This window comes from Clinocottus analis, unplaced genomic scaffold, assembly GCF_023055335.1.
Source record: "Clinocottus analis isolate CAN_PGR_092001 unplaced genomic scaffold, fCliAna1.0.p SCAF_16, whole genome shotgun sequence".
NCBI classification, from domain to species: domain Eukaryota; kingdom Metazoa; phylum Chordata; class Actinopteri; order Perciformes; family Cottidae; genus Clinocottus; species Clinocottus analis.
Window position 1 is genome coordinate 586,345 of NW_027175887.1, and position 14,390 is coordinate 600,734.

The following is a 14,390-nucleotide window of genomic DNA, read 5'->3' on the forward strand; positions in this document are numbered from 1 at the left end:
GAAGCCTGGGTCGGTCTGCTGGGTGTGCTGCCACCGCAACCCGACCCCGGATAAGCGGCGGAAAATGGATGGATGGACTTATTCAGTCTCTTTTTCAAAAACTCAAACTATAGTTGGTCATTGTTGGAGCCCTGGGAAGACCAACCAAGATCATTTGGATTTTATTTTGTGCGTTTTACAAGGAGCAGCAAGGTGAAATTACTGCTGTGTAACTGGAGTCTCGTGTCTTTAAGGAGCACATATACATTGTATGTTTTGTACATTAATAAATCCTAATAATTTTCAAAAATCCCTGTTCATTTAATAAATTACATATTTACTTCAATACGTGTCACGTTGCATGGCACTTTAAAAATGGCAAAAATGATCATGTCCATCCGTTTGTCATGTTTCTATCACTGCCAATCAGAGCTGCAGCAGGTGAATGACTCCTGCAGAGTAATCTTTCCTCTGAATGAATGCCAACAGTAATCTTTTCCAAGACAAAAGCCCGAAGTTAGTATGTTTTTAGTATTGTGAAAAGTGTCTTTATAAAAAGCATATTTAAATGCAAATAGTAAGATCAAAAAACATAACGATTCCACAAAATTAAATATAAAAAGGAATTGGTAAAAAGCCCTCAGTTCCAGGTTTTGTCATACTTGTCATGTTGTTAGCTTAAGAAACTCTGGATGATCAAAAAACTGAAATGATGTCACTGAATATCAAACTGTCTTCCCATGTAAGTAGAGCGCACTGATGTCACATGAGGAGTTCCTCCTTGGAGTCCTGCAGGACTTAGGGAATGAAGAGTTCATCCACTTCCAGTGGCTCCTCAAGCAGGCTGAAATCATAGAAGGCTTCCCAGCTATCCCAAAGAGCCGACTGGAAAAGGCTAACAGGCATGACACGGTGGATCAAATGGTGCAGACCTACAGCCTTCCTGGAGCTCTGCAGGTCACCGTGGAAGTTTTGAGAAAGATCTGCAGGAATGATTTAGTGGAGCGTTTTTCCAAAAGTGGTTCTGAACCCAATGGTAAGTCTTAGACAGTTTTTTAAATTCAGTTCAACATTACCCATCTGCTAATATTTTATCTTTTATATCTTTAATTTACATGATAGGCCTTTAGCTAAACTATGCCAACAACTGAATCATCTTTCCATCATTAAGAGCGAAAAAGCCTATTTAAACTTTCTCTCTCTTACACTCTCTCTCTCTCTCTCTCTCTCTCTCTCTCTCTCTCTCTCTCTCTCTCTCTCTCTCTTTTTATAGATATATGTCTGGCTCACTCAGACAAACCCGATGATGTTGAGGAGACTTCAGAGAACACAAGACCTTCTTCAATTCAACAATCACAGCGAGCTCCTTTCCATCCCATGCCTGGTACTCAGGCTAAAGGTGAAGCTATTGCTGTTTACAGTTTTAGATCTAATCAGAACCGTTTATTTGCCAAGTATGTTATGTTTACATATACAAGGAATTTGTCCTGGTGGGAGGTGCATCAGACTGAACATTTAACAATAACACACAAAAGAACATTTAACAATAAGCAGAGTGCAATAAATGAGATCATTTACGATTGAGTAGAGTTTAAAGTTGAAATATAGTGAAAGAAATTCCACTTCTAGATGAGGCTGGTACGCAAAGGGTCCAGTGATGATTTTATCTGCGGTCAAAGGTGGGCCAAGACCAGCCTCTCCGGTTTTCATCATGCGAGATGTGAGGGCAACTGGCCCAAAGTTGTTGAGGCCGGGTCTCTCCAGCTGTCTCCTAACCTGACCAGTAGTGCTCGTCAGGCGGAGGAGGGTGCTTGTCTTCTTAATGGAAGAAAGGCACTTGAAAGGTGAGGGATTTGGGTCTAACGAGCACACCAGGGGTTTGCGGTGGGAAGGGCAAAAGCATTAGGGGCAGCTGTGGGCTATTAGCTAAACCTGTTGAAGAAACAGTTTGGCTTATTTTCTCTCTCCGACTGCCCACTGAATGTCTGTTCATCACTTTTAACCAAGTAATTTCCTTTATTCCATTGCACACATCCCTTGTGTTGTTCTGCTGGAGTTTGACCTCCAGCTTTCTCCTGTAGTAGTCCTTGCACGCCCTTAGCTTCTCCCTCAAGTCATGTTTGTCAGTTCATCCACAGACCTTCTTCTTTTCATGTAGTTATTTCAAGTCACTGCTGATCCAAGGCTCCTGAGTCCACCTCCACACAGTCCTTCTGGATACAGGCTGCTGTTGGACAATAGGAACATACTTTGGTGTCAGGAGGAGCAGGTTGCGATGAGATCAGACAAAGCCTTAATTGGTGATGCACCATCATATCTTAAGGAGCTTAAATTACCACACTCGAGAGCTGCACTGTGGTTCCTAGACTCTTAAAAAGTAGGATGCATTCAGTTATCAAGCATTACCAGCTTCCACTTTCACTCTGGGGGGCAGGCACCGTCACCTCATTTAAGAGTAGACTTAAGACTTTCCTCTTTGATAGCACTTACAGTTAGGGCTGGCTCGACCTTTGATTCTGGAAGCTTTTTTCAGAGGGCAAGTCAGACAACTCCCCTTGCGATTCCCGAGGGCTACTCACCCTGTGATTCCATCATATAACATCATATTCATTGAATGTGCTGTAACTCTGTTACGTTGTTTATTCTGGTCACATGACATCTATTGCTTCTATCCATTCGGGGACGGGGATCCTCCTCTGTTGCTCTCCCGAAGGTTTCTTCCTTTTTTTCCCTGTGAAAGGGTTTTTCTTGATCTGATGTGAGGTCCTGGACAGGGATGTTGTTTGTGTACAGATTATAAACCCCTCCTATGCAAATTTCTGATTTAGGGCTACACAAAATAAACTGAATTGAATTGAATCTGCCTATGGGGGAAAGTGGCACTGTATTCTTAATATTTTCATTCAGGACATTTTGTGTTTTACTGTTTCTAGTGGGGTAATTAACACACTGATAACATGTTGGCAATGTTTTGTCCAGAGTGATATGAATACAGTCCACAGTAATAACTTCATTCCTTACAGATTTGCTGGTGCCAAAACCAAATCCTCCACGATCCATTTTGTCATACCAATGCATGCTCCAGTCAAACCTCCAGGACAAGTTCATGTGTATAACAGAGGGGTCGTCAAAGCAGAAGGATAAAAAACATCTTGATGATATCTACACAGAGCTTTACATCATAGATATAAATGATGTTGATGACAACACGCTGCATGAGGTCAGACACATTGAGATGACGTCAAAGAAACCAAAAGAAACTGAGCGATCAATTCAGCATAATGACATTTTCAAACACCCTTCTGGAGAAAACACCCCTGTAAGAACAGTCTTGACAAATGGGATTGCAGGAATCGGCAAAACATTCCTGATTTACAAGTTCATCCTGGACTGGGCTGAAGGAAGAGCCAATCAAGATGTGCATCTCACATTCCCCTTTAACTTCCGCCAGCTGAATTTACTTAAGGGTAAAAGATTTCGTTTGGTAGAGCTCATTCACAAATGTATCAGGGAAAGCCGAGATATAAAAGAGGAGGCTCTTAATTACATTTTCACCAGACTTCAGGCTTCAGGAAACACCAACTATGACAAGAGTCAATTTAAACTTCTGTTTGTGCTTGATGGGTTGGACGAAAGCCGCCTTCAACTCGACTTCAGTGACAAGGAAGAATGCTCTATTGATGAGCCACTGTTGGTGAGCGATCTGCTGGCATACCTGATCCAGGGTAAACTGCTCCCCTCTGCTCGCCTTTGGATCACCACACGACCGGCAGCGGCCAATCAGATCCCTCTCGACTTTGTTGACATCATGACAGAGGTGAGAGGGTTCACTGACCCACAGAAGGAGGAGTTCTTCAGTAAGAGATTTGGAGATGTGCAGATGGTCAACAGAATCATGTCCCATATCAAGACATCAAGAAGTCTCTACATCATGTGTCACATTCCAGTTTTCTGCTGGATCACTGCTACAGTTCTGAAGCAATTGTTAGGCAAAGATGACAGAAAACAAATCCCTCAAACTCTGACTGAGATGTATGCGAAATTCCTTGTGTTTCAGATCAAGCAGACAGCACTTAAGTATGACACAGAGGAAAACATCAAGATCATTGAGTCACTTGCAAAGCTGGCTTTTCACCAGTTGGAAAGAGGAAATCTGATCTTCTATGAGACAGACCTGAACAACAGTGGCATTCATCTTAGTCAAGCATCATTGTACTCAGGAGTGTTCACACAAATCTTCAAGGAAGATGATGGACTTAATGAAGACAAGATGTTTTGCTTCGTACATCTGAGCATTCATGAGTTTTTGGCAGCTGTTCATGTGGTCCTGTCACTTTTTAATCACAGAAAGGATGTGATGGCTAAACCTCAAACACTTCTCCAACATCTGCATAAGCTTTTCAGAAAAACATCCACAACTGAGGTCTGTATAATATCCGTGGACAAGGCCTTGCAGAGTCCAAATGGACACCTTGACTTGTTCCTCCGCTTCCTGCTGGGCCTTTCGTTAAAGGCAAATCAGGAGCTCTTACAAGGCCTACTGAAACAAACGGGAATAAACACAGACACCGACCGACTTGTGAAGTACATCAAACAGAAGATCAGGGAGAATCCCTCTCCAGAGAGATGCATCAATCTCTTCCACTGTCTGAGTGAACTGAAGGACAGTTCCCTTGTGGATGAGGTCCAATATTACCTGAGACAAGGAAGCCTCTCAACAGCCAATCTCTGTCCTGCTCAGTGGTCAGCCCTGGTCTATGTGATACTGTCCTCTGAAAAGGATTTGGATGTGTTTGACCTAAACGAATACTCCAAATCAGAGCATGTTCTTATGAGAATGCTGCCATTGGTCAAAGCATCAGCAACTGCACGGTAAATATTTGTTTTAACTTGTTTAAATGCTTTATTGAAATTATTAGTTAAACTTAATGCAGTATCATTATGTTCACGGAAATAGGAATACATTTTCTAAACAACTATTCACATTGTATTTGACACATATCATATTTCAAGGATCGAAAGATCATTAATTGTCATGATGCAACATAGGGTTGCACAACAATATACAGCTGTAGTCCGTTAACACAATAATGGAACAATAATGGGATGAGCCAAACAAAATATGGCTTGTGAAAGCGCCCCTAGGTACAATGCAACCACACACAATAACAAGTGTTTCAGTCTTTTATATTACAGAATTTTTTTTTAATGAGTAACATTATCTTCTACTATATTATTTAAGATCATAACCATAAAAAACTATATTATCTCACTTCCATTTTCTATCAGACTGAACCAATGTGAGCTCTCACACCTCTCGTGCGATGCCCTGGCTTCAGTTCTCAGCTCGCAGTGCTCAAGCCTGAGAGAGCTGGACCTGAGTAACAACAACCTGCAAGATATCGGAGTGATGTTGCTCTCTACTGGATTGAAAAATCCCTACTGTAGACTGGAAAATCTAAGGTCAGTCAGAAATGTTCACATCCTGCATTTGGCTTCACTTGACTTCAATGGATTTAAACTTTCCATTCAGTTATGTACATTATTTCAACGTTGAATCTTTTTTGCCCAATAACATGCATACACTGATTGCTCCCTGTTATAATCCAGTTTACACAAAAGAAAGTGTAATTTTGGTGTAAACAGTTTAGTCTGTGGGACAATCTCATGAGAATTTGAACAACTTATTCCATAATATAATAATCTAAATTATTTTTTCATGTAAAATTGTAAAATTAAAACATATTCTATATGAACTATATATATATATATATATATATATATATATATATATATATATATATATATATATATATATATATAAATTATATAATTAATGAAAGACCACCACATGCAGGTTGTCACACTGTAAGATCAGAGAGTTTGGCTGCGCTTCTTTGGCCTCATCACTGAGCTCCAACTGCTCCCATCTGACGGAGCAGGACCAGAGCTACAATCCTCCAGGAAAACCCGAAGGGAAGGCATATTGGAAAGTAAAAGAACGCAAAATGTACAGTACACTTGTTCATTTTTTGTTTCCTTGCTCATATTTTTCTTTATAGGCTTTGAAAATGAGCGTATTTCTCAGTATTTGACAAAACATATCGCAATATAAATTGATTAAAATATAATGAGCAGTCCTGATAAAACTGACAATATAAACTTTAATCATTGTGTTGTTGCGAGTGCCTTAATCTTCCTATTTTAATTTCATAACAAAACTATTGAATGATTTATGACAATTGACATATTGTACATATGTATTGCTGTAAAGTACATTAAATATCTTAGAATAAAGTTTGCCTATGGACTTTTTTTATTGCTATTTTTTCCTAGATCAAAAAAGCCAACAACCTCTCAGCTGACAGAGGTCTGCTGTCACAATGTGGGACAATACAGCAGCCTGAGAGAGCTGGACCTCAGCAACAACAACCTGCAGGATGAAGGACTGAAGATGCTCTTTGTTGGACTGGTGAGCCCCCACTGTGGACTGGAAAATCTCAGGTGTGTCCACTGTTCTGTCACTTCATTTGAAGGTGCTAAAAATTCAAAGCATTAATGTCGTAACATACAAACTATTTGCTTTGTAAACATGTAGTGGAGTAGTGGCAGCATGTGTAAAATTAAGTGACTCTGCCTCTGCATGCTTCTCTGTGCATTTTCTAAGTAACCGGTTTCACACCGGTCTATATATCACATATAATCTATATATGTGATATATAGATTGTAATTTGTGATTTTGAGCTATACAAAATAAACTGAACTGAATTGAATTGAATGTAGGGAGGCGTGTGGAGGCAATCCTCAACCATGTTCTCTGAATTCGGAATTTAGCAACTTAAATACGTTTGTCTGTATTATTTGTTTCTTTCTATGATGCCCGTCTTGGTGTTTCATTGCTCGAATATCTCAACCTATCAACAATGTTGTTCTCAAACCAATGAATTGTCATCACTAAATGTATTGTTCAGTCTCAGTTGGTGTAACCTGTCGCAGAGAAGCGCTGAATATCTGGCCTCAGTTCTCAGCTCTCAGAACTCCAGTCTGAGAAAACTTGACCTGAGTAACAACGACCTGCAGAATTCAGCCGTGAACCGGCTTTCTTTGGGACTGGAAAGTCCAAATTGTAGACTGGAAACACTGAGGTCAGTAATCCTGAATCTGCGCTTTTACTTTGAGGTAATCAAACCTTAATTCTAGCGTGCCAGCATGAAAGTGGTCCTTGGAGAACTAAGCATGTTCTCTCAGCAGGTTGTCAGGCTGCCTGGTCACAGAGGAAGGCTGTGCTTATTTGGCCACAGCTCTAATCTTCAACCCGTCCTATCTGAGAGAGCTGGACCTAAGCTACAATCATCCAGGAGTTTCGGGGATGGAGCTGTTGTCTGCTGGACTCAAGAATCCACAATGGAGACTAGAAACTCTGAGGTACTCAACAGTTCTCTTGCCGATTGCCGATCTGGTAACATTATCAGCTGCTCAGTGGCCATTGTGGTGGTTCTTGATCAATAGTTTCTCTTTTTTAGTCGAAGCTGTAATCATGTTCGTTTGGTGTTGAGTACCCTTGCTTTGCTCCTCCTGTTTTCGTTGAGTCACTTCCTGTCTGCATGGCAGGCGGCATCAAAGTGAAGCTAACAGCGGCTTAAACTTGCATTCTCCCTCCTGATCATCGAGGGGCAATTCCTATTGTATAGAAGTCTATGAGAATATTACCCTATTATATATATACTTCCGTAGCTTCACCGTACGATTTGCCGACTTGAGCCTGACGAGAAAGCACGTATTGTTAAGGAGTTTCTCTTCTCAGCTACCGCGAGTCGCTGGGTCGCTCGCCTCACAGTCTACCAGCAGGCTCGCGCTGCAAGCTCAGCGTCCAGATTGAACATTAATCGCGCAGACGAAAAGCTGCAGCTGATACCTGTCAGCTGTCCTTTACATGACTTCACTTAGATAGTAAGACCGGTGTGTCGATCTGTGTTAGGCCAATCGTACGTTTGCTGTTTGATTAATCCAGTCAGACAGGTTCACAAAAGCCTTAAAAGTTAACATGAAACGGAAAGAGTACTTAGAGCGCACAGTAACCTGTTAGAAATAAACAGTGAGGACTCTTTTTCCAAGGAAAGCGTCCTGATCCTAACAAGTTAGAGGTACTTATCCCTGCTACTTTAAGAGGACACTGCAGCTCAGCTCTGTCAGGTCTGCGCTGTACTGACATTTTGTATGCGCTGTTTACTGTTTTAGTGTTTTTCTGTTTTTCTGTTTTCTTAAATGTCTTTTTTATATTTAACTTTGCTAACCTTTTACTCTTTGTCTTGCGGGAACCAATCTTTAGTTGCTCATACTCCAGCCCAGCTGCACAGCAGCTTTGCCCGTGTGGTTCCTTATCACAACTGATCAAGATGGCCCAAAGATTATCTGCTCTATGCTCAAACCTCAGGGTTCTATGTGTGGCCGACTCATGAAATGTCTGTCGTGAGCCACCGTAGGACAGAGTAAGCCTTAGCTCCTCCCACTTCCTGATTGGTAATTAGTCTGGGCCAGTACATAAGCGACCACCATTAGATGCCTCCTTTCTCTCTCTGGCCCCCAGGCTATGGTAAGGTTTGACTTGGGATCACTAAATTGAGGCCCATTGGCGATCGCGTTCACCTTGTGCCCTCTCTCATTGACTCCCAGGTTTCGGTCCAGCTACAGGGATTCCTGGTTCCCCGAAAAGCTTGCATGGCTGTTGACCCTCGCTGCTGCTGCTGCTGTTTTGTTTGAATTATTTTATTTACTTGCATTCTTGGTTTTGTTTGCTTTTGTTTACATTTTGTGCTGCATGGTTTTGTTTTATTTTGCTTTTGTTTTGCATTGTGTTGTGCTGCTTGGCCTTTGTTTTGCACGTTTAGTTCTTAGTTGACGGCCTACAAGTATATTAAGACATATCTTTGGTTGTTTTCTTTAGATGTGTTGGGACGTCCCGTGTTTTTATGATCTGGTTAAGTGCTACAATAAATGTTATATTCTTTTGAACTGTTCCTTTCATGTCCTGAAGTCACCCACCACCACATGGATCTTTAGGGCCCCGTGCGTGGCTCTTGGTTACATTTGCTCTGACCTCAGGGTCCTATGCTCTGACCTCAGGGTCCTATGCTCTGACCTCAGGGTTCGAGGTTCAAGACAAGCCCCTGAACCAGCCTGTCAGCAGTCAGTAAGTGAAAAGATATGGGTGTGAAATTGAATGATCTTCTTGAATAAAGATTTGGGCTGCCTGTGATGCCACGCCCTCATATGTTTTGAACTTACAAGTCCACACAGGGAAGCCTGATGGGGGAGCCCATCAAAAAAAATCAAGAAATGAGAGTTGTCCTGGACATGACTCAAGGACTCAGTGGGCACAACATCACATGCAACATTTTTTTTTACCTCACAAAAGCTGGGACAGGAGCTGCTCCTAAAGAGGAAGCTGAATGTGGTGGGAACAATACGGAAAACAAGTCTGAGCTCCCATCCCAACAGCTACAGTTCTACAAAGTACAGGCCTGTCAACTCTTCCAAGTGTGTGTATCCTATAAAAAGCAAGAAGGTCTCATGAGTACACTACACAGGGATGGGAGCATATGTGGCCAGGAGCATCACTCAAATCTTGATTAGAATTGATTTTCTTTTTTTATTAGACTTCATAAATACAAAAAAAAGGATCTAACAAAAGTAAAGGGCAATTATTAACCATATATGCTGTTTATATTGCTTGTAATTTTGAAGAAGTAAACATCTGTTGAGTATTTTAACATCAAATTGTGTGATTGTGTTCATTTATGAACCCATAAATGCAGCGGGTCCACCAGACCCACAAATACTGGCTGAATAACCAAAATATGAACACCACACAAAGGTTAAACAGTTACATTATTTACGTAATTCTGAAATTTTCTCTTTCCATACATTTTCCAGAGGGCAGCAGAGTGTAATAACACGCATGAGAAGCAAAAAAGTGTCTTCTCTGATCAGCAAGCAGTAGTTATTTTTTTTCACCAGCGTTTTCGTTGGACTAAAAAAAGCAGACTTTACAATGTTCCTAAATGACCTGTCGCCTCTCTCGATGACGACCATCTCCATACAGTGCATGGACTTAGCGCATCAACAAACATGTGTAAAGACCTGTGTGTATGCAAACGGTCAGCTAGAATGTCGGTCACATGTCGTGGAAGCAACGGTTTCTGTCAAACACACCTAAACTGATCGTGATATTCCCTCTTTTTCTCGTTCAGGTTTGATCTTTGTGGAGAGTTTAGGATTGTTCCTGGGCCTAGGAAATGTAAGTACTTTACCACCCTTACTCATTTATCACTCACCCCTTAAAGGTAAGTGAAAAACAGTGTCTGCTGTGCCTGACCGTACTTCTCAACACAATCACAGAACTAACCCTTTTTTCTTCGGGTGACCGTGTGGGTCTTTTTTCACATGATTAGATCTGTTTTATGTTGATCATAGAACACTTTAAGGGCCTTTGGTTTGTACACCAGACAGCAGTTGTTTACCTGTTTTTCCAAGGTAGTAAATAAGAAGTGGAATGTTCTTGAAATTTATTAGTCTGTCAACAACAGCGGACATTCATAACGTTTGTTGCTTTTCTGAATGATTGCTTCAAATTTTAGTCAAGTTCTTCCAATACTGATACCCAAAATGGAAAAGTCTCCGGTACAGCCTAAAATACTAGTTTGGGTGTGGATCATATACTGTGGATTTAGTCATCATGACGTCAACCATCGGTTAGCGGACTGCCGTTTTGAGGCCTCTTGGCCGGTGCCATATTGGCATCTTCTCTACTGTCCAGCACTGGACGTTTTAAAACATTTCTACTTTGACTTCACTCTCTAGAACCAAAGGTTCCAGTCTGGTTTCAGAGAGTCCGATCCAATATTACATTATGATATAATGTATCGGCTCCTCTACGTTCCACATGAACAACAACAACACGTGGCACTCGCAACCTGATAACCTCCCTCATAGAAATCAGATGTTCAGTATTAGGGAAAATGATATCCTGAGGAAGACCTTTGCAATTGAAATAACTGTGAATAATACTTCCCTTCAGTGACCAACTGTGACCCTCTTCCTCCTGGCAGATGCCTGTGAACTCACCCTGGACCCACACACAGCACACAGGAATTTACTCCTGTCTCAGGGTGACAAGCATGTCACAAACGTCCAAAACGTGCAGTCCTACCCTGATTGCCCAGAGAGGTTTGAGCACAGGCGCCAGGTCCTGTGCACAAACGGTCTGACCGGCCGCTGCTACTGGGAGGTGGAGTGCCAGGGACCTGCTTTCGTAGGAGTGGCGTACAGAGGGATCGGCAGGAAAGGACAAAGAGATGATTCATTGCTCGGTTGGAACGACCAGTCATGGTGCCTGCAGAACTACAGGAACACCGCTTGGCACAACGGGAAGGCCAGAGTCCCGCCTACTACATCGTACCACAGCCCCCAGAGAATAGCAGTGTACCTGGACTGGCCCGCTGGCACGCTGTCCTTCTACAGAGTCTTCTCTAACGTACTGATCCACCTCCACACCTTCAGCTGCACATTTACCCAACCGCTCTATCCTGCGTTGAGGGTTATAGGTACTAATTCGTACGCGGTCCTGCACACATGTTAGTATTCTATAATGGCGCTCCCGGGAATATGTGTTGACATAATTCACCACTGTGCAGACGAAAGGTAGAGAAACGAGCGATACACCTGGGAGAGTTACTGAATGAAATGAATGAAGTAAATATTAATATATGTTGTGGGTTGGCATCAGCTTGTAACAGACCTGTTTTTAAACTAGTGCTTATTCACAAAATATTTCAGAGTTTTCAGCAACATCACAGTCGAGGCCACTCGTAGCCAGGGTCGGTAACCTGGAGACACCGACGTTAACGCAGTGCACGGAAAACAAGTCTTTGCTTGGTTGCGTCTTGCTTTAAATGCTCGTTGGCCTCTACATGCACAGATGGAGCAATTCATCATTCAACATCTGGCTGTTATAGGGAAAGAAAAAACCAATGTATTTCTTGATTTACAAGTCAATTTTGGAATGTCACACCAGCAACTTCACCCAGGCTTGTCTCAAAGAAAAAAGAGAGTTTAAAGGCAAAAGGAAAAAATAATAATTTTTCATTCTCTGGTCAGTTGAGAGATGTTGTCTTCGCTCAGACTAGTGGAGAGAAAAGATCCAACACATACATGTAGGTGTTTATATGACTGCTTTGTCTCCAAAATATTCAAGAGTAATCCTCATTTGAATATGTAACTCTGACATTTCAGAAAACATGTATGACAATCAACTGGGGAAATGTTATGCTCATAACCCAATTTAATGTTTTAACCTATTCGCATGCAGTGACTTCAAAATGTATTCTTTTTTTACAATCCATATATTAAAAGGCTGATTTCTCAAAATGTTTTTTCATACGATTGTTGGCCGTATTTTTTTATTTATGCTGTGATAAAAAGAGATATTCAACATGTGTGTATCTTGCTAAATTACTATCTTCTGTGAAACAACTAAGAATTAATTTGAATCCATTTGCGGATAAATAGTTTGCACTTCTCTTATGCACGGCATCTTGTTAGGTTTGTTTTGTGAATATCACTGTACTATTATTATGTGTGGAAAAGTTGAACACTTTAATAAACACATCAAAAAGTGTTAGAAACAATGTGTAACATGTTTCCATACTGCTGAATTTATCCTTTTGATATCACGATTCTACTTTATTATAATATTCACAATATTAAAAGAAGTCAGGGCTGAATGAAATCTATACAATCCCGCCATCTAGTGGCCAAACACAAATGGTGCAGCTTCGCAACATCTTTGGCGACGTAACTTCTGAGAAACACTGCCCTAAACTTTGATTTATGAGTCTAGACTGATAGTAATGTGAATAAGACTCAGTGCAATTCTTCACTGGTGACTGCTCAGTGTTGCAAAGTAAGGACTACAAACATGTCCTCCCCTAAGCACCGCCAACAGAGAAGGCCTTGCCATTATTAAGATGATAAATATAGATTTGATGACAGTATGAGATACGCTATTTGGGATATTGGGATTATTATTGATATAGACGTGTCTTATGTGAACAAAAGGAAGAAAAACAACTGAGTTCTGCTTGTTTTGGTACCTGACCTTACAACTCTGTGGAGCCATAGGCTTACAGTCACAGGACAGGTGCAGTGTGCATGCTCACTACTATGCTCACTACATAAAACACATGCTGCCTCCGCTCACTTTAGCTCATCAGGACTTTTCTTGTTTTCTGTGGTTGGTTCACTGCGGATGTGAACAACACAGCAGAGATAGTAGCAGTAGTATGCATTTCATAGGGAAAAGTGTTACAGCATGTATAATATTGATAATTAGTTTATTATATATGATTTGTATGGTCATTATGATACATACATTGAGAGCCATATAATAACACACACACACACACACACACACACACACACACACACACATATATATATATATATATATATATATATATATATATATATATATATATATATATATATATATATATATATATATATATATATACACACACACACACACACACACACACACACACACACACACACACAGATTTTATAATTTTAAATAACAATAACGTAATACATAATAATAATAATAATAATAATAATAATATAGTATTTTTATTGCTACAACTACTACTACTAATATGGAGGATCACGAGTCATTCCCAGGCCAGCGCGGAGATATAATCCTTCCACTGTGTCCTCTTCCCCGGGGTCTCCTACCAGTTAGATGTTCCTCCAATGGTAATACTAAAAATGATAAAACAAAAGCAAATACAAATAATGACTTCATTCAAGCTATTTGTTGATATTGACAGGTGACGCTCAGTGTGCCCTGTGGCTGCTGTACTGCTGTTCAGCACCAGATGGCGCTTGGGAGCCAATTTAACATCCACTCCAACTGGGCAGGATCCTTCCCTTCAAAGGGAGCACTGTTGGACTCCACTACTGTCACCACTAGCATCTACAGTACTTCCCCCACTGTCACCACTGCAATACATCCAAGCCTGCTGCCATATTATAAATAATAATGTAAAGAAACTTAATTTACATAATACATACATTGTTTCCCAATACAAACAGAACCCATTAAAAGAGATGAAAGGATCTAAAATGGCATCAAATCACAGTAAAAAACGAAAGTGATTGCAAACCCTGATCTCACGCAGATTATTTCACTGTCTCTCTGAGAGGGAAAAGGCTCCATCACCTTTGTGTGAGAATCTGGAGCTTAGATAAACAAGGAGGCATGTGAGTTTCTGAGGTTGCAGGGATGGACATATGAGGACAAGTTACATCACATTTACATTTAGTTTTAGCTGACGCTAAAACAAAGCAACTTA

General features: G+C 40.9%; 1 protein-coding gene across 1 annotated transcript; it reads left to right on the forward strand.

Moving 5' to 3' along the window:
• The first annotated feature begins 738 nt into the window (after nt 1–738).
• Nucleotides 739–12,367, forward strand: LOC137786246 (NACHT, LRR and PYD domains-containing protein 12-like). The gene is made up of 10 exons (XM_068577988.1): nt 739–1,015; nt 1,274–1,331; nt 3,001–4,851; nt 5,269–5,442; nt 5,837–5,900; nt 6,374–6,483; nt 6,951–7,124; nt 7,231–7,404; nt 10,230–10,276; nt 11,088–12,367. The coding sequence occupies exons 1-10, from the start codon at nt 739–741 to the stop codon at nt 11,615–11,617; spliced, it is 3,459 nt and encodes a 1,152-aa protein (XP_068434089.1). The 3' UTR covers nt 11,618–12,367.
• The last annotated feature ends 2,023 nt before the right edge of the window (nt 12,368–14,390 follow it).